General features: G+C 44.5%; 1 protein-coding gene across 1 annotated transcript in view; it reads right to left on the bottom strand.

Moving 5' to 3' along the window:
• Positions 1–19,480, bottom strand: part of C2CD2 (C2 calcium dependent domain containing 2) — a 426,997-nt gene extending 407,517 nt beyond the window's left edge. Inside the window, exon 1 of the mRNA XM_085621220.1 lies at positions 18,488–19,480. Coding sequence (XP_085477346.1) covers positions 18,488–18,739 — 252 coding nt within the window. The 5' untranslated portion in view covers positions 18,740–19,480. The remainder of the gene's footprint in view (positions 1–18,487) is intronic.
• Positions 19,481–20,359: the final 879 nt, after the last annotated feature.

Below are 20,359 nucleotides of genomic sequence, written 5' to 3'. Positions count from 1 at the left end.
GATTATAGGGATCAATCCCCTGAGTTGAGGAGGAGAGAGGATCGTCACAGTTTGGTCGATCGTAACCCGCAGTACAATGCAGAAGATACGAATCCGTTCCGTACTGGGAATGGATATGAACAGGAGGTACCGATACCTAAGAAGCGTGAGAGTCTTTATCCTGATTTGTCCTGGTACACAGAATGCAGTAAGAATGATTAGGAAATAGGTCAAGCTCCGGTACACAGATGGGCTCACAGAGATAATAGACCCTATGTAGATATTGACATTTATTGGAGACATCGTAATATCCAAAGGGCCCGAGCATTGGTAGATACAGGAGCGGAGGCCACTCTTATTCATGGAAAATCGAAGAAGTTTACAGGTCAGCCTTTTACTATTACCGGATTAGGTGGAAAAGAAACCCCTGCAGTTCAAACTTTGCTTGAAATGAGAATAGGTAGAATTCCTAGAAAAGAGTATTCTGTACTAGTAGTGCCACTTCTAGAATTCATAATTGGGATTGATATTGTGAGAGGAATGACTTTGCATCTAGATGACGGATGTTACCAATTTGGAACAACGCATTATATATCGTCCAGACCTATACGGGTTGGTCGTTTAAGAATGCCCCCCATACAAGTTCCCCATGCGACAAAAGTGGTTTGTCAGAAGCAGTATCGTATTCCAGGTGGTCATGAGGAGATTAGTACCACTATTCAGGAGTTGGTGGATGCAGGAGTCATAACCCCAGTTACTTCTGCTTGGAATAATCCTGTTTGGCCGGTGCGTAAGAGTGATAACTCTTGGCGCATGACCGTTGATTATCGAGAATTGAACAGGCACACACCCTCTTTGACTGTTGCAGTACCGGATGTTATTACACTAATTGAGAGAATCCAGAAGCATCCAGGTACATGGTATGCGTCCATTGATATTGCTAATGCTTTCTTTTCAATTCCGATTGCCCCAGAGTGTCAGGAACAATTCAGCTTTACGTGGAACGGGCGTCAGATGACGTTTAGAAGTCTTCCCCAGGGCTATGTGCATAGTCCTACGATATGTCACCGGCTGGTGGCAGAGCATTTGGCTGAGGTACCTGTTCATCCCCAAATCCAGATATGTCATTATATTGATGATGTTTTGATCCAAGGCGAAACACAAGAGGAAGTTCAGACCCAATTAGACAGAGTCATTGAGTGCCTGCGTGAGAAAGGTTGGGAAATCAACCCAGATAAATTGCAAGGTCCGTCCCAGGCTGTAAAATTTTTGGGTATTAATTGGCATGAAGGGCACCGTGAAGTGATCCCTCAGGTTAAACAGAAGATTCTTGATTTTGCAGTTCCTAGAAATAGGAAAGAAGCCCAGAGCTTCATTGGTCTGTTTGGCTTTTGGCGCCACCATATTCCTCATTTGAGTCAAATATTGGCCCCCTTGTACCGGGTCACGCGTAAAAAGAATGCATTTGAATGGGATAAACCACAGCAAGATGCGTTTAGTCTGGCAAAAGAGGCAATTCAACATGCTCTGGATTTATGGCCTGTACGTGATGGTGACGTGGATTTGAATGTGTCTGTACAGGGCCTTTATGCAAATTGGAGTTTGTGGCAGAAACAAGGCAGGAGTAAAGTACCGTTAGGTTTTTGGACCAAGAAGTTACCTGATGCTGGTGAGCGTTACACACCCTTTGAGAAACAGTTACTTGCTTGTTATTGGGCTCTGGTGGATACCGAGCAATTGACTTTGGAACATGATATAGTTCTGCGTCCGGAAATTCCTATCATGCAGTGGGTTCTGAGTTCGCCGAAAACTCACCGAATTGGACACGCTCAAGAGGCGAGTGTGATTAAATGGAAATGGTACATACAAGACAGGGCACGTGTGGGCCCGAAAGGAGTTGCTTCTTTACATGAGCAGGTGGCGCGAGCGCCATCGACTGAGACTGAGAGTGAATGTTCCGTACCTTTAGCACAGGAGTCTCCTGTCAAGTGGGGTAAGCATTTTGATGATTTGTCCGCAGCGGAAAGAAACCATGTTTGGTTCACTGATGGTTCAGCGAGGTTTATAGGGATGACACGGCACTGGAAGGCGGTGTCCTATAATCCGATCACACAGAAATTGTTGAGCACAACTGGTGAAGGTAAAAGCAGCCAATTTGCCGAGCTTTACGCTGTTTACCAAGTTTTGAAACAAGAGTTACCTGGTACATGTCATATTTTCACTGATTCTTGGTCTACTGGCAATGGACTGGCTGTTTGGTTGCCAACTTGGCATTCCCATAATTGGAAGTTACATTCCAAAGAATTATGGGGAAAAGAGTTATGGCAAGAAATTTGGGAGATGCTCCCACAGAGTACTGTTACAATCTTCCATGTGGACGCTCACACCCCGATAGATTCTCTTGACAAATTTTTTCATAACATTGCAGATGAGAAGTCTAAAATTGCTGAGGCAGTGGTGGACAGGCAAGATTCTGATATTGCGGGATTGGCGAAATGGGCACACCAGAAGGCAGGACATTTTGGAGAGAAGGCCACTAGCAGATCATTCTTTGGATTGTTGCTGCAGGATGTGTCGGAGCCGGACTATTTTCGGACTGGAACGACGAGAAAGGAGGGATCCTATCAACCCGGGATGAACTGGGAACCCGAGTGTTGCGTTCCTTCGCTGCATGGGATTCATCATCGAACTTTTGGACCGCACTAGCTAAGAGGGTGACTGACGCCCCTCACTTCTGTTTGACACCGATGAGATCTGTACATGACATTCTGGCGACCTGCCTGGTTGCTGTCCCCGCCTCATTGGAAACTTTAATTCATATTTTTAATGTCTCGAAGGCCCGTCCCAATATTCTCCTGGGTGATTTTGCTACCCATGTATATTGCCCCCTATGTATTGAATTGCCGAACGAGCAAACCCCCATCCAGTCCCAAATACTTACTTATAATATCACACAAGGTGATTTGTGCTTCTTTCTTACGTGTAATCCTAGTGCGATCTCTGAATGTCTGCGCCTAAAACTAAAAGGCGCCACTTCGTTAACAGCTCACGAACGGACTTTGTGCTTTCAAAGGACACCGACCACATGTGTTTCAGTTCAGAACAATATGACTTGTAATAGTTTGGTAATTACCCCCAGTCACTATCGCACGATGTTACTACCTGCCGGATGGCTTTTCTCATGTGGTAATACTTCCTGGCCATTTGTCCCTGCAAACATTTCCGGAGGCCCTTGTGCCATTACGAGACTCAGTTTGTTGATGTTCGCATCACATCCGAATGCCAACTCTCGTGTGCTTCGAGATACTGTAATGTTACAGGAGGATTGTGACCCATCTTTGCATTTATATTCCAAGTCTGAATACCTTAGCTTAGCTGTTTCAATTATTGGTGTTCCTGCTTTGGCGGTTTATAATGCCAAATCTATTGGGAAAATGGCCTGCTGGATGGTGAAATCTATTAATCATACTTCTACAATTTTGTCTGACATGCTATTAGACGCCCAGGGTGAACGTAGGGCCATTTTGCAAAATAGAGCAGCCATTGATTATCTTTTGCTTAAACATGGACATGATTGCTCGGACTTCGAAGGTCTCTGTTGTTTTAACTTGTCTGACCATACACAATCCATTCGTGCTCACATCGACAAGTTGCGTGACTTAACGGAAGAAGTTAGAAAACACATTGACCAGGGCTGGTTTGACTGGCTCTTTAATTGGTTACCTGATATACACATGCTACGCCAAATATTAGGTGGTATTTTGATTGCTGTTGCTGTTTTGATTTCTATCTGTTGCTTTATTCAGTGTATTCCTTCATTACTTCAATTCTGCACACTTGGTACTAGGCATAGATCAGTTAGCTTTGTCTCATATTATTCTTCCACAGATGTTAGCTCCATTTAATGAATGTATAATAGACTGAAGTCAAGGGTGAAATGTACTGCTCGATTTTTCCGGTCTTATTGTGTTGAAGGGTGATTTAGGTGACTTCAGTCTCTTTCCATTCAAGTCTAAGGGTTAGAGTAGTGTATAGAGCCTATTTATTAGGCACTCCGACATGATCCTGTGTTCTTCCCCATAGATCAGGGTTTGAATACATATCCTAGGGGATAGATTCGTTAGCATTAGGGGTAATCTGTTCTGTAGTGAGGGTATTTCATGGAGCCGTGCTGAACTCAGGCCTGGTAGGCCTTAAACGGGAGAGACTCCATCTTTCCTCCTGCTCTGGCAGCTTGGGATGTTTCTAGGTCATAGGCAGTGTTTTAGTTAGGAGGTGTTATTCGCTTGGAGAGAACCGGTTCAGGCCGGCCCTTATCGAAGGATTGTATTTTTCTTCATGCCGAAGACACTACATCAGGCCGGCCGGCTGGGAACGTGTCCTTGGCACGGGGAGGTACAAGAATTTGGTGGGCGGCAGGTTACTGGCTGGAATTTTCCATGAGGAAATGCACATCTATATTAGTAAAAGTTTGAGGCAGATACTGGCACTTGCTTTTAGTCCATAGGCGGCACCTGGCCGTTAGCAGTAAAGCTGCTACTTATTCCAGGGAAGACAGATGACAAACTTGGAGGTGGAGAAAAACCGAGGAATAGATATTCCAAAGAGAAGAGAGTAGCCGATGAGGAAGAGGTCCCAGTGATTCGGAGAGGGAGACGGGAGTAAACCCGTGATTGCGGAGGTGTGACTTCCAGGCGAAGCCGAGGCGCAGACGAGAAGGGAACCTAGATGACCATTGAGTGCAGGCTACATACGACCAAGGTGATGTCAACCCCTTACTATTAGAGTGTACAACTTAATCTTTCACTTTTCTTTGCAGGTTATGTGATATGTATTATGTTCCGTGAGTGTGCATGTAATAACTAAATAAAGTATTCAGTTTGTAGTAAAGCAATATGTGCTACGTGTTCTTGTGTAAGAGGGTAACCTATTCTTCTAGTCAGCTGTGACTTGACATGAACAGATGTTAATCCTGATCAGGTAGGTGGTAACTGAATAAGGGAGAAAGGAGCCCCTCGAACTGGGGAACAGGTTGTGCTCAACTAGCCGTCTTTGTGTGATCTGATACATAGTAACACTGATTCCCTTGTTGTTAATTCCCTTGTTGTATGTCGTGGTAATAATAGGATGAACTCGTGCTAAGGCTGCCGTCTGGGCAGGAAGTCCTGGGTCCGTTTGGGACCGCGAGGCTGTGGCGGCCGTCTGGGCAGGAAGTCCTGGGTCCGTTTGGGACCGCGAGGCTGTGACTGCCGTCTGGGCAGGAAGTCCTGGGTCCGTTTGGGACCGCGAGGCTGTGGCTGCCGTCTGGGCAGGAAGTCCTGGGTCCGTTTGGGACCGCGAGGCTGTGACTGCCGTCTGGGCAGGAAGTCCTGGGTCCGTTTGGGACCGCGAGGCTGTGACTGCCGTCTGGGCAGGAAGTCCTGGGTCCGTTTGGGACCGTGAGGCTGTGGCTGCCGTCTGGGCAGGAAGTCCTGGGTCCGTTTGGGACCGCGAGGCTGTGGCTGCCGTCTGGGCAGGAAGTCCTGGGTCCGTTTGGGACCGCGAGGCTGTGACTGCCGTCTGGGCAGGAAGTCCTGGGTCCGTTTGGGACCGCGAGGTTGTGGCTGCCGTCTGGGCAGGAAGTCCTGGGTCCGTTTGGGACCGCGAGGCTGTGACTTGTAGGTCTTGGTATATATAGTAGGAATTCCCTGTCCTTAGGTGGTACATATATGTGGTTATTTAGGTGTAAATAGGCCCTAGGGAGGGGGTAACGTTCTGGTTTGGGTTAGAGAGGCTCTGTTGAGCGGGTTCTATCTGATCCGAAAACCCAAGCAGAACAAGTGGGAATCTATTTGTGTAAATATACTTGTGTATATCTCTGGTACCCTCACCTCACACAAACAGAGCTTGACATTCACCCCGTTTGTCCCGCAAATGTCACCTGTTTAATTACGTTAGCTTCTTCTAATAGCTAGCTTTTCTTACAACACCAACCTCAATTTTGTTATCTTATAAGAATTAGTTAAGCACACATACACACCGATAAAGGATTCTTGGAGTAAACCGACACAGTTGGTCTAAAAAACACTGACTTGTCTTGGGAAGGAGAAAAATATATCGTTAACTAGTTCTTGAAAGTCAAAGGGTGTGTAACTTTTTCCAAAGACAGACCACAGGATACAGGGCTGCAACGTTGTGACAAAAAATAAAACTGTTTTTTTGTCCTGATCTTGGGTAGAGTCATTAATAGTGTAGGTGGGAGAATCAGTGCGGGGAAATCAAACTTGGGGACGATAAAAAGGAAATGTATTATGTGGTGCACCAGGCTTATAAACAAACTGAGTGGCCCCAGTCTGATAGCAGCGTGGTGGCGTCGAGCATTCTAAAATGCTGAACTTGCATGCGAACACTAGTGGTACGCTTCATCACAAAATAGTCAAAGTGAGAGGTTCCAAACAGTGTAGCTAGGAATTTAATGAGGAAAACAGAGTAGATTCAAGTGGAAGGAGTTGGGTCTTGGCATTAGTTTGTGACCAATCCAGCAACAAGAAATCAGAGTCTGCAGATGTGAAGGAACCCAGCAAATCAACCCAATCACTGACCAAAGGGCCGGACAATCACTATGGTGCAAGAAATAAGACTGCACTTGACCTTTCCCAATGCCACAAAGGGCTCTAACACTGTTGTGGTACCAGAGGGTGGGATTTTGTTGGGGAAATTGGGGTTGTAGACCAACTAGAAGTGGTTTGCTGCTTCTGGATCCGAAAATATGGGGTCTGGCAACAATACGCACGACCAATGCAGTGAGACAGAGCCCGAGTTGTGTACATCAGTATGACATGTTTACACCTAATGTGAGATTTTAATACTGCTTTTTTTCTCTCCACAGAGTGATGCCACATGGCTGCATTACGTGGCTGTTCTACACAGAATCTGCTATTTAAGATCAACTAAACATCTGAGAGTCCCTATTACAGCATCTAACCTAAATAACAAATAGCTTCATGTCAGTACAATCTTCAGGATGCATACTGCAATGACTCAGATCATATTTCCCACAGGCTTCAGTGATATTCCCCACTGGCCTATCCAGAACTACACCTCTCAAATACCTTAAACATTAAGACTCAGCAGCCAATCAAAAAAAGTTATCAATCAGTGATAAATGCTGTAGTCTGCAGTTGGGCTACACTAAAACTGGCCGACTTTTTTTGTATTAAGGACAAGCCCTGCTGGACCAATACATTATGCATTTTCTTCTTGGTGTCAAAGAACACAAAAATCCTTGACAGGGAGGAGGGTATCCTAACCAGAAACGTAAGCTACATAGCACAGTGTGTGAAAATAAAAAAGTCTTCATCTAAGCCTTGCAGCATATCGACATCAAGTTGTTCATTAACCTGAAGGCTGCAAACACAGAGTATGGGTAGGGGTCAATAAAAATGATGCCACGCCTACCATCTCTACAGCCAAGAACACTACTAGACCACTGTTCTCCTCTGCCCCAAACTCCCCATTCTCACTCAAACCCTCCTCAAAGAGAGCCACTAGACAGCAACATGAGACCATAAATCAAGGTAGTTGGGACCACAATCTGAAACATACTCCTAAGACCAAAATGCTGTAAAAGACCTACCAATGTCTTTCAAACAATCCTTCCAATGTTAACCAACCTCCCAGTCCAACCCAGCTACATAAATCAGCAGCTTACAAACTGGCTCTCCAATGACTGGCTCAACCACACTCAAATAAGTGTCACATGAGAGATGCTATTACTCGCCTTAAACTTCACTGTAGCCACTTCCTACACACCAGAGCACAACATTCTTCTCCACTTCCCCAAAAATAAACTGAATTGAATCAACCAAGTTGAAAGTAGAGCACTTGCATGAGAAATACAAATCTGCAAACAATTTCCCATCTCACTTCCTCAGGCAGTATTCTCCTGGCAGGCACTGCTCTCTACACCCCGTCACACCTCACTTGACACAGATCCTAAAATGCACAACCAATACAATAAACCCAAGGCTTTGGAGTATTATTCCATATACACTATCCCTGACCCATCCCACACACTAGTACCCTGTGATAGCAGATCCCACAACACACACTCTTAGCACATAGTTAGACATCCAAAACACAAAGATCAACCTGCACATGGCATCTCATAAGAATCACCTTCTCTCAACACAGTAACTCATCTCTTGCACATCGCATTAAAGCTGCATCCTTGAACTGTAAGGCTGTGGTCTCTATTGCAACTTTCGTATCTGGCCTCATCTAAAAAAATGACACTTAATACTCATTGAAACCTGGTTAACTTTATCCTGCCTACCACTAGTGTACAATATCCTTCACCATGATAAAGCAGGGAAGAAATTGGGTGAGTTTACTCACAACGGGATCCCTACATGCAAACTAATTACTGCAACAAAATCCTTCTTGAACCAGTGCCCCACCATGGAGACAAAAAGCACATATAGACCATGGAGGCTGAAAACCTTAGACCGCCCGCCTAGTAACAAAGTTTGATAGTTTCCTTGAATATAATGATGTTCAAACCACCATTTGTGATCGGATGTTCATGGGAGATGCCAATCTCTACAAGACAAAGTGATCCTTTCACATGTCCCTCATCAAATCCATAGCATAAAACAGTCTGTCTTACTTGCTGACAGTAATAGCTCTACCTTGCATCTGATTTTCTTAAAGAAACAGTGCACGAATCAAATTGGATCTGGGCAGGTAGTTTCTGCATTCTTTTCATATTGTGGAACTTTAATTCACCCTCCCCACGACAAACCGAACACAGAAATAGTATAAGCTAAGGAAAAGCACACGGACTGCAAGCACTGTCAAGGCCAAAAAAGTTAGACTTTAATGTGCTTATGAATGAACAAATGCACACAGACTACTGAAGCAGTGTCTCTGTGTGACCAGTCTCTTTCTATGCCTCCTTATGTCTGTGCCCAGTTTTTTAATCCCCAAGCCCTGCTGAGACCCTGTAATACCAGACGCTGAAGGAACAAAACAAATAGGGCACAGACATAGAAGATACACAGAGTCACATATTGCACAGAGAACAGATGAATAAATAGTTTGTATGCATCTCTGGCATGCATAAGCACATCAAAGCCAGACCTGTTGGTTTTGTAAATACTTGTTAAACACTCCTTCACAGACAGTAAATTTCCAATTGTAAGGATATGCCTCTTTTTTGCATGATCATCCTCAAAGTTTTGGACCGATACTACTGTTTTTTCGATTCGGAGAGTGCAGCGAGGTCTGCTAACAACACCTCGGTGCCTGAGATCCGACACTTAAAAGTGTATGTTTGATTAGTTTATGCCCAATTGGCATAACTTAACATACTTTTAAATCCCTAGTTTATGGTACCAGGGACACCCACGGCATGTCAGTTAACATGTCCCTCTGGGCTGCAGCACTTATTGTACCACCATGAGTGCGACAAAGTAAAACAGGTCTTCCAGCCTGCCACCGCAGACTGGTAGAGCAGTTTTAAAACTGTTGACTAATGACAAAGTCCAGATCCTCCTTTTTGGGTCTCGCCTAGGCAGCGCACATGCGCTGCTCTAGGAGGGCCTTTAGCCATCAGTCTTCACTTTTCAAGCACTGCACTCGTGCTTGTGGCAGCATTCACCTTGCGGGAGCGAGCAGCGGCACGCCACAAGCACGAGTGCAGTGCTTGAAAAGTGAAGACCGATTGTTTTTTAATGTGGTGGATTTCCCTTTGACTCACTGCCATCTAGTGATCACTGCCATGAATAGACAGTGAAGACCACTTGTTGCTTCTTCCATTAGTTTCCTGCTCGTGTCAGCGCCCATCGCTGCTCACAATGTACTTAATCTCCCCATGCAGTGCCGCCCCCCACCGCATCCAGCCCGTCGCTGCTTGTTCTATTTGTTATGAATATTTTGTGGCTTTATTGTGAAGCGCGCCGATACCTAAAGGGCCATTTCTGTGCTACTTAAAAGCACAAAAATAAAGCATATAAATATGCCTAATTACCCTTTCACCACACACCGAACACGGTTGCAGAATGCATTTGTCACACAAAAACTAAGCACAAGTGTTGTAGTTATTAGCCACTATCATTTTCGTGGTGCCAGAGGCGGTGTCCTCTGGGAGTCTTGATTTTAACACTTCCAAAATTGCATGTTTGAGAATGCTCCTTCTCTTTCTAACTAACCAACGGCTGATAAGGTAACTCAGCACCTCCTTCTACAGCCACCAGTCTGTCAGTCACTATGAGCAAGCATTTCCATTAGCTCTCCCTAATTTCTGTTGTCCCGATCATGTTCTTAGAGTCGGAAGTAAAACAGAGGCAATAGGATTTATGGATCTCCGTAAGAAGACGGGAAGCAAGTCCTTCGCCTGGGAAGCTTGCAACGTATTTTTCAAGTGCCTACTTGCATAGCAAATTTCTTCTTTTTGTACGTATACTTTTTGCGTTGATGGGGACTCTTTTGCTTAAAGACAGACATGTATGCCACCGGCTGATGTGAGGATCGGACGTTTGCTGGAAGAGCAGTCCCTTAGCGGCGGACAAGCTAGCTGCACTTCCAGCAAATAAGGATCTCTATGTATCGACCTCTTTGGGAGATCTAAACAAGGCAGAACTGAAGCTCGACAAACCAAACACTAAAAGGTACCGCCTTTTCTTTTTCACTCTAACGTTTGTTTGACCGTTGTCTAACATTAAATCACCTATTTATTCGGTAATGGTTTGTGAATACGCGTGTAAGTGTATAACAGATGGCTTGACAACAAAGGCTTTCTATTAATAACAAGCATAGGCATAGCCAATAGGTCTCGCTTTTGGGACCTTCTAAGTATTTGGTTATGCAGCACAATATACTTGGTGCAACAACATCAACTGTTGCATGGCTAAACACTTATAAGGTCCCAAAGGCGAGACCTATTGGCTATGCCAATGCTATAAAGTCACCCCTAGGATAGGCCTGTCAAGGACTATGGAAGGGGGCATTATATTAAAAAGCAGGAAATGCGTTTTTATAGGCTCTAACGGTAAAAAAAAAACGAGTTTTTACTTTGGGAAGGCTAGATAGCCCCATAGGCAAGTACAGGGTTACATGCAAACAACTCAGCTGTGTTAACTCCTTAATGGGGCTACTGTAGTTGGCACTTCAAGGTATCAATAGAGTTGCTCCATTAAACCAGACTTGGTGCCCAAGTCGAATTTAATGTAACCATTAAGTAAAAGGGACTTTAGAAAGTTATACTTCCGTTGCCCAAGTTTTCCAGTGGCCATTTGCAGATGCTGGCCACGAGACAGCCTTCTGACCTCCTGGGGAGAGGTGTGAACAACTCCCAAGGAAGGACACAATAGAGACCTGCTGTTGGACTAGGTGTTACGTCTCCCGCGTAGGAAGCCCAAACAGGTTATGAGCTCAAAAGGAGAGCTTCAAAGGTGAAGCTGCCTTTGAAGGGGAAATGATGATCACACACTAGAGGGACTACTCTTTTATTCGGGTGCACACGGTGTTGGGGACAGAGAGGGGGAAACAGTTGCCAAACCAGTTTTCCCATGGGTGTGTAGCCCTCAAGTAAACACATCTCTAGGGTGGGTTGCTAAGCTCCACACACAGAGAAGGATTCGGCCATCTTGGGAGTGGGCAGAATATTGCACTCTAGGCAAGCTTGAAGCCACCCATTGCAGAAATTCATCAAGTGGTAGGGAACCTGGTAGCGCATTTGCTGGTAGTTGCAACATCTCCAGAGGGCAAGTTGTAAGTATAAAAGTAGCACCCCTGGCATCCAGACGTCAGATCATGTCTGCACTTACGAGTGAACCGAAGGAGGAATACCCTGCTGTTCCTTGGACCCAGCAAAGAGAGTCTGCACAAAAGACTGGACTGCGCCTGCTGATCCTTGGGCTATCAAAGAGAACGGTGCCTGTGGTACCCTACTCGAGGAAAGTCGTTCCTGAGCCCCAAAAAGAAGAGGTGGACTCCAAGAGTCAGATGGCTGACTTCCTGTTACCACCTCCAGGCCACAAAAGCTGAAAAAGCAGCCTTAGCGAGTTGGTAGCCACAACTACTTAGTGGCTGCAGATTACCGAAGCGCAGCCCTGGAGACCGAGCCCCTACACACAAAACTTGCACCCAAGTCTGCTGTACTCGGGAGAGTTATCAAAGTGCAGTTTTGGTCGCTCAAGACCGACACTAGCTACAGTTAAAGGGAACCGCTGGTTTTGCTGTGACTGGAGACTAGTGGCAACTGTTTTTTAGCTGGACTTCGATGGTCATCGTCCTCTGTGGCAAAACTCGCCCCACTGTGGTCATAGACCGAGGGGTGGCCTCAGAAAGATCAGCATCAACCGGATCAGCATCTTCTATCCCTTGCATCAAGACCACCCCACTGATGTCGATGGCAGTTTGTCCACAGAGCTTTGAACTGGACTGGAGACTGCAATGACTAAGGTAACTATCCTGCTACGCCTTACTGGCCCATGTGACTTGCTCTATGCTGGAGCTGGTTGCCCAAAGCGGGCCGGAGTACCAGAACAGAAGTCTATTAAAATGTTTATACAGTTATCAAAGTAACCACTTAATTTGCAAATGCTTGCTGCATTGTGGTAGAAAAGCAGTGATTTACAATTTATACCTCTGGAATTCTACTGTGGATTTAGTTCATTTTGAGGTCTAAAAAGTCATACAAATTAGATGTGTTTTTATAAATTGGGGTCAGGTTTCCCTGGTGTCACGGTACTTTCATATTCAATTTTTTTCATACTTCTAAATGCTGAACACGTGTTCCTTTGTTCAAGCCTGACTGTTCAAAGCCAAAGCTACCCAGGGTCGAGCTAAGGTTTTACAAGCGAGCCTTACTGGACCACAGACGGATTAATGAGTTTATTACATGGTGAGGTCGCACAACCACACCATATAATATACCCTTTCCTCATATCCATCATATACAGTCTGAGGATGTATTGCCCTAAATTAACAAGTGCCTGTTTAGGAAGATAGCTCGATGGTGGGACCCCCTCTATGCAGAGGGTACATAAACGTGCCTTCCGCTACATCTACATTCAAATCCATGTGCTCTTACTTTTTTCACAACACATTTTATTATGGTTTTGCAAAAACAAGAACACAAACTAAACAATATTAAGCTTGGGTCTGATAGGCCAACATACAAATAGCAAGCGTGACACTCAATGCATGCCATACTACCTACAACAAAATATCAATATACTGTGTGCTGACCAATTAGCCAGTGTAGTTAGTGTCACAACAAATGGCCTGCGTTTTCCACCACGTAGTCGAATGCTCGGTCTCTAGCTCCTTAGAGTTCATCGGTGATTTCCAAATATGGTTGTACTTTACGGGGACACCACTCGCCCATGTGCTCCTTCACATTCATAACTCTTGATATTTCTGAAAATATATGATGACAGTCTGACAAACTGGGCTATAGCTTTAGGAGCGGCGAAACAAAGAGCAGAGACTACAAGTGCTGGCCACAATACCTCTGCATTGCTATACATTTAGTTCAGCTCTAGTTATGCAGTTTGCCAATTACAGATGTGTCCCGACAGTGGTGAGGTAGGAATGAAGGGAACATTTTGCTTCATTACTACCTCATTGTCAAAAATAAAGCATACATAAATGTGCACTCTCTGCCATCATTGAAAATGTTAACACTGAACTTTCCCTCCAGGAAAAGAGGGGCACCGGTGTAGCTACAAGCTGCAGCATTTCCTGTACCAGACACTGAAGGAAGACTAAATCAATATTTTGAAGCTTTTCTACATTATCCAGCCACCCCTGCCCAGACAGGCACTGCAGAAGGGACTGTTTCCATCTATTTCAGAAAATATCAATCTACCATCTGAGTGCCAGAAGTCCCAAGAAAGAGAAACACAAAAAACCTTATGTCAAGGCGTTCATACATCTTAGAATGTGAACAGGCACATTCTAAAAAGGTGCGACTACAACAACCATACTATTGAATTTTCTACAACCTGGTCTTTAGTGGGCAGAAAGCCCGCTAGAGATCAGGTTATTTTTTATTTTTAAATAAAATATAGCAGCGAGGGCTGCCCACAAGAAGAAAGAGAAAGGCAGACAGTTTTTTGCCCTCCCTGGTGGGCAGATGGGTAATTATATGCATCTACCCACCAGACAGTGAGCGAGTGTATACACACACACACACACACACACACAAAAACAACCCCCCCCCTCCAAGTCTCTGATTAGGAATTTACAGTGCTTGGTAAAAGCAGTTACTGCAGGATCTGGTATTGATCAGATACAGTAAATATCTCGAATTAGGAGTTTGGTCTGTGCGGCGAAAAGGATTACATGTGGAATTTATATTTGCAGCATCAAAATTCCTCAAGTACCAGACTTCCCCTCAATATATTTCGTCAAATTTGACTTGTCAAAATCTGTCTGGGATGCGGAACTCGGGAGGTGAAATGTTTATTCAGAATTAGGATTCCTACGCAAATCCCAGCTTGTGAAGGAAGCTGAATTTTCCTCTCCACTCATAATCTTGGCGCCAGTGTTTTCCTAGTTTATATAATAGCCACAGCGAAACCAAAGGCACGGTCAAGGCCAGGACACCTTCCCCATTATGTGGGAAAACAAAAGTTACAGACTAACCTTAAAGTAAATGTTCTACCCTTCTAACAGATTCCTGATGAAGTATAGTTCAACCAATGTATACGCCAGGAAAGCAGTTCCTTATAACAATCATACTACCCGAAAGTCCATCACAGAAGCTTTCAATTCCCCCATACAGCTGGCCTGTATTATTTTAGAAACCTAGAAAGTAAAACAAGTCCCTGACCAGAAGATAATACTCGTTGTTGTGGTTTAATCTTGATATCTAAAAAGTCAACTCTTTGCTTGTTAACAGATGATGTAAACTTCAGATTTGAATCACCTAAGTTAAGCCATTCAATGAAACTTAACACTTCTTCCTCGTTTCCTTGCCACAGAAAAAAGATATCCTCGATATAGCGAGACCAGGCTGTTACATTTTCATAAAAGGTATTTTGTTGTTCAATGGTTTTTTTTTTTTAAATCTCTTTAGAAAACTCTGTCCTGAAGAAGGTGGTTGATCTTATCGCACCGAAACGCCGCGTCGACTTTTTGTAGTTTTCTTGTTTTTAATCATAATATTTGTACAGAAAGAATGGATTGTTTCTGAACGTGTTTTTAAATGTATATTGATTTTAACCACAACAATGAATAAAAATTGACTTTGTATATTATATGAACAAAAATTGTGTGTGATATCTGAAGCATTTTATACATAGGTGTTTGTTATAAGGATTCATATGTGAATAGTGTTTTGAATTAGTAACTTACTATGGTAAAAGTACTTGATTGATGTAACCCCCTAGTATCACTAAACAGCTCATGATTCCAACAATGAGTATTATCTTCTGGTCAGGGACTTGTTTTACTTATTAAGTACTTTACCCTGTCCCTATCATACAATATAGGGTTTCTCCTATTGTGATTTTTATTTTAGAAACCAACAGACTGGGGGACTGTGCGGCACTTCGATGTAGCTTTAATTACTTTAATAAATACTGAATAAGCAAACAAAATATTATCAAAGATGCACAACAACTTGGTTTTTGGGAATGTGAAGTAGTACAATTTTAGGAGCATTCATTTCGGGGCATGGTTTATCATAGCTGGTGTGCCCCCCATATGTGCGAGACTTTCATCCATCACTTACAATTTCAACCAGTATCACTTTCTGTTATAGAAGTCGTGGTTTTGAATTTTAAGAAACAGGTACGAGTCTGTAAGCTCCAACAGCCAAAGTATTAAAGTAACAGGCATTGGCAAAGCCAGTAGATCTCGCCTTCCAAACCTACTGGCTTTGCCAGCGATTTTAACTGTGCTGTACAGTATCCCTAATGCTGTGCAACATAGCTTGAAAAGTGAAGGGAAAAAAAAGTGATTTTATAGGTGCGTGCACCAAACTTGCATGCCTACTAAATGAGGCAAGTGCTTCAAGATGCACTGGTAGCAAACAAAAAGAAACAAGCGGTTGGGGGTAAACCACACAAGTGGAGGGGAGCAGAACGGGAGGGTTGGAATCAAAGAGGGAGGAGGAGGGGAACCTAGAAGAGGGCAGAGGAAGCAACATAGGGATGCAATGGAGCACAGGTGGGCAGGAAGTATCTTAGAGGGCGCAGTTACAGAAGCAAACAGAGTAAAACATGGAGCAGGGGGAAGCAAATGGACGAGTGCACAAGCAGTGTGGAGCTGCAGGGAGAGAATCACAGGTGAAAAAGCAACGCCGTGGAGAACCACACGTGGGCGGGCGCATCACTAAAGGTTGGTGGAGAGAAGCACATGGGCAGATAAAGAGGAACTGGAGCATGCCAGGGGGAATATACGTGGGATTGTCCTAGCGCCGTGACGTCCCTGGGGGTGAATGTTGCGCTAAATAAATAACTAAATAAATAAAGACTGGAAAACACAAGCACTCTTGAATCAAGCATTGGAAAAGCCAATGGCCTTACCTATGAGAGCAATTCACTTTCTCAATATTTTAGCCATGGTATACAGCAGCACAGCATGGCTAAAACCAAAAGGGGGGAAAACAAAGCATTACAGCGTGCTTTTTCCGTAAACTTTCAGCCATACTGTACAACATGGCCAGAAACATTAACCAAGTGGGGAAAAAGACAGCATGGCGTGACCACTGTTGTCCCAAGTCATTGGAGAGCTTTTTTTTTGGTGGGTGGTTATTGTTGGGTGGTAGCAAACACAGTGGGTGGTAGCAAACACAGTGGGTGGTGGGGGAGAGCAACACAGACAGTGGTTGGTGTTGGAAGGGGAGCAATTACATTGACAGCGGGAGGGGGCAAGCATCAACGCAACTGTAGAGTTTGACAAGTAACATAGAGGGAAAAGCAACATGGGGGCAAAAGCCCAAAGCAACACAGAGGACAAGTACAAGAGGGAGCCTGCTGGAAAAGACACGCACTCTAGTAGAGTGCTTAGACAAAAAGAATAAAAGTAGAGCCCGATTAAGGGAGCAATAACATGCCATAAGTACTCTGCCCATGTTCTAAGGGCAGGGACAAACCCAAGAAGCGGTAGTGAATGCTGCATCTGTCAACTTATGAAAAGCAAACAAATGAGAGTGACTATGAAGCCAACCATAGGTATATGGTCTAGGCCACCTTTAAGTAAACAAAGTGCCTAAAAAGTCCCAGTATATGTGCCGTCTGAGGCAAGACCTAAAACGTAGTGCCTGAAAAGTGAGCAGTGGAAGAACAAATTATACGTACATGCTCCAGGTGAGGGACAAATGCATGAAGAGAAAGTAAAGCCCACACAAGCTAACGATTAAGAAACAAGCCAATGAGAGTGGCAATACAGACACCACTGGTGAGCAATGAGCAGGCTCTAAACCCACTGTAATCTGATAATATGGTTTGCAATAGGCAGCGTATGTATGTCTGTCTAGTAGGCAAGACCTAAAGAAAACAAGTACTAGTTTAAGGTGTCACACACGACTAGGGTCATTTGGTAGATATTGGTGTACATGTATTGTCTTGATAACTAAATCATTAGTCAAATAAAACACTGTATTACAACAGAAATTAGCCGGGCTTTAAAAATGCAAAGTCATGCTGTAATGCAACATTTATGTGGAGTGGTGTGGCTCACTGGTTAGAGGCGGCAGACCCGGGAGCAGAAGTCGGCCCGGGACCAGGGTTCGATTCCCGACGCGGCAGGGTCTTGGGCCAAGGTTAGCGGGCTCGACAATTCTCGCCTCGGTGCCTACTCTAACCATGGATCCCACTCAGCAACTCTGGGCAGCAGCTTGCTTAATCTCCACTTACGGCCCCATCAGCGCCGGGGATGCTTGTCTTCACCTTGGAGATGCCCAGTAGGGACCATCTCACAGGGAAAGCCAGGATGGGTTCCCCAGCGGTTTACAGCGCCGGGACGCCCCGTTGCTGGGGCAGCTGTGCGCTTTACAAGTCTACAACATTTACATGTTCGTTAGTGTAAACCACACTAAGAACATAAATGTTGCATTACAGCAGGACTTTGAATTTCTGTCACACCTAACAAACACACTCTGAAACTCAAATAAACTGTGGAAAGAAACCCATGCTATCGCGAACCTAGAAATAGGAAAAATGCCAACATTTACATGATGTCTATGTCAGAGAATCCGATATCAGCCATTTTCCAAACACATACTATCTAGGTCAAAGATTATTAATTCGCCCCATTTTTCAACAGACAACAATAACAGAATAAATATCAGGACCACTGCATTATGAAAGCTAAAAGAGATAATAGTATTCAAATTGCAAAGACACAACACATTAACATATGTGACTGTCCGTTTTAAAATAAGTATGCAAGTCTCAACAACTCTCGTGAATAATGAACGTAAAATAGTTTGCATGATGCAGAGAACAGCATTCTTTATTGTCACCAGCGAATACGTTTGTAACCCATACCGGGGCAGTGGGCGACTACTTACCCCCCACTTCTTGGCTTCGATATTCAAGGCAGATATCCAGGCTGCCAACCACTGGCTCCTCCAGCTGTTGAGGGAGAGCACCCAGGTGAGCAAGGAGTCAGTCTCGTGGAGCAGATCCGGGGACGGGCCACTGCCCCGTGGTCTCCACAAAATGCCCAGAGCATATTGTACGAGATACACGGCCAAAGTTACCAAGGCTACTACGAATAACGACACCAGCACAAACCACTGGACCTCGCCCACCCAAGACATGGCGAAGCATAACAGTCTCCTGTCCTCCTTCCTCTTCAAGCCAGGTTGTGGAGCATTCCTCTTCGCTGATGGTCAAAAAAGGGTGGTAAAAATTGATTGATTTACAAGAAGCGCCACCAACGCCTTTAAAACGAGTTTTCCATCGATGACCTCATAAGAAAAAAAAATAAGTGGAAGACTCAGGCGGGTGGGGTCAGCTAAGCAAAACATTCCACCCCATCAGCTTTTTTTTAAAAAAAACAATCACACAAAACGAATGAAGAAAATGACAACAATGCGAGTTTTCGATGGTCCTGATACGTTGATGCATGAAAAAGGAACTTGCTTATAGTTTGAGGTCTCAGGAGGAGTGGGCTCTCCTTCTCGTGCTTAAGGGGAGCCTGTAAGCATCATCAGGAGATGTGCAGATAAGCACAGCCATCTGCATAGGAGCAGTTTAGAGGAGTCCTGGGCAGTAAAACTCCTCAGCACATACAGGGTTTGTGGAGAACCAGCAGTGGAGTGCCAAGACTCAGTCAGACTACGGAAGTGCCCGGCTTCATATCTTCTGGAAGGGGAGATACACGCTGCTCCAGCACTGACACTCTCTCGCCACACCTCGGTGTCCGGGTCGACCTGCCCCCTTGCTTACTGGACGCCCTAGAGGCTCGTCGGTGAGACATCCACTGGCTCCAAGTGATGGACGCAGGGACACACAGGCTACCTTCTGCTGATACTCTGGCGAACGCCGCTCCGCTCCCGGACTCTTAAAGGCGCAGCACCCTGCCAAAGAGAGGGGGCGGGGCGAGTGAGTAAAGACATCACAGCGCTTCATGCACAGCATACCCGAGCACACCATGGCGCTATAGAGGGATTCTCACGGTATATAGGTGCGAACCATGCACACGCATTTCACAAAAAGATTATATATATCTACTCTACCATTGCACCCCATTAAACTGCAGCGCATTCAGATTAAATCGTGGGCGGGTTAACCGGGTTTATTTTAAAATACTGGGTGAAATACATACACGCTTTTCCTACTCGTAATCTGTTCACAAATAGACGCCACGGTGTAATCTAAATGTATATTTTACCTTGAATATTCTGTAAGATACTTAAGGTATCATTAAATAATTTACATTTAAATTCAATGTACGTTTTACTTTTATAAACATAAGTAGGTTTATGTGGGCTGCAGGACCGGCAGGAAGTAGATAAACGCCACTCCTAGCTCACGCGTGTGCAGCACTTTAGACCAGTCCAGTACAACTCAATACAGACTCCAGCAGATGAATATGAATAGGCTACATTCACTCCCCGCGCTTCCATTACAATGCACTTTAAGAACATTGCCAACGCTGTCTCTGGAGCGTTCCCTTACCCGTGAGGTGTGCGTGACTCAGCAGGGGCCAATGAAAGGTTAACGTGCCTCTATAGACATAGAAAGGGGACGACTTACATTTTCAGCTCTATGAGCATTCTCTGCTGCGCCCCGCCGCATTATTCTACTATTTCGGCCATCTTTAAAAGGTGTTGTAGTATTGTGGTTGGATACTATGTCATGGTTTGGAATTGCATGATTCAATAAAATTAAGAATCAGAACAATTCCATAGTTCTTTGTATTTATTTCTTTGTAT

This window comes from Triturus cristatus, chromosome 8 (assembly GCF_964204655.1).
Source record: "Triturus cristatus chromosome 8, aTriCri1.1, whole genome shotgun sequence".
NCBI classification, from domain to species: domain Eukaryota; kingdom Metazoa; phylum Chordata; class Amphibia; order Caudata; family Salamandridae; genus Triturus; species Triturus cristatus.
Note: the sequence above shows the minus strand (reverse complement) of the source record. Positions and strands in the feature narration are given on the sequence as shown.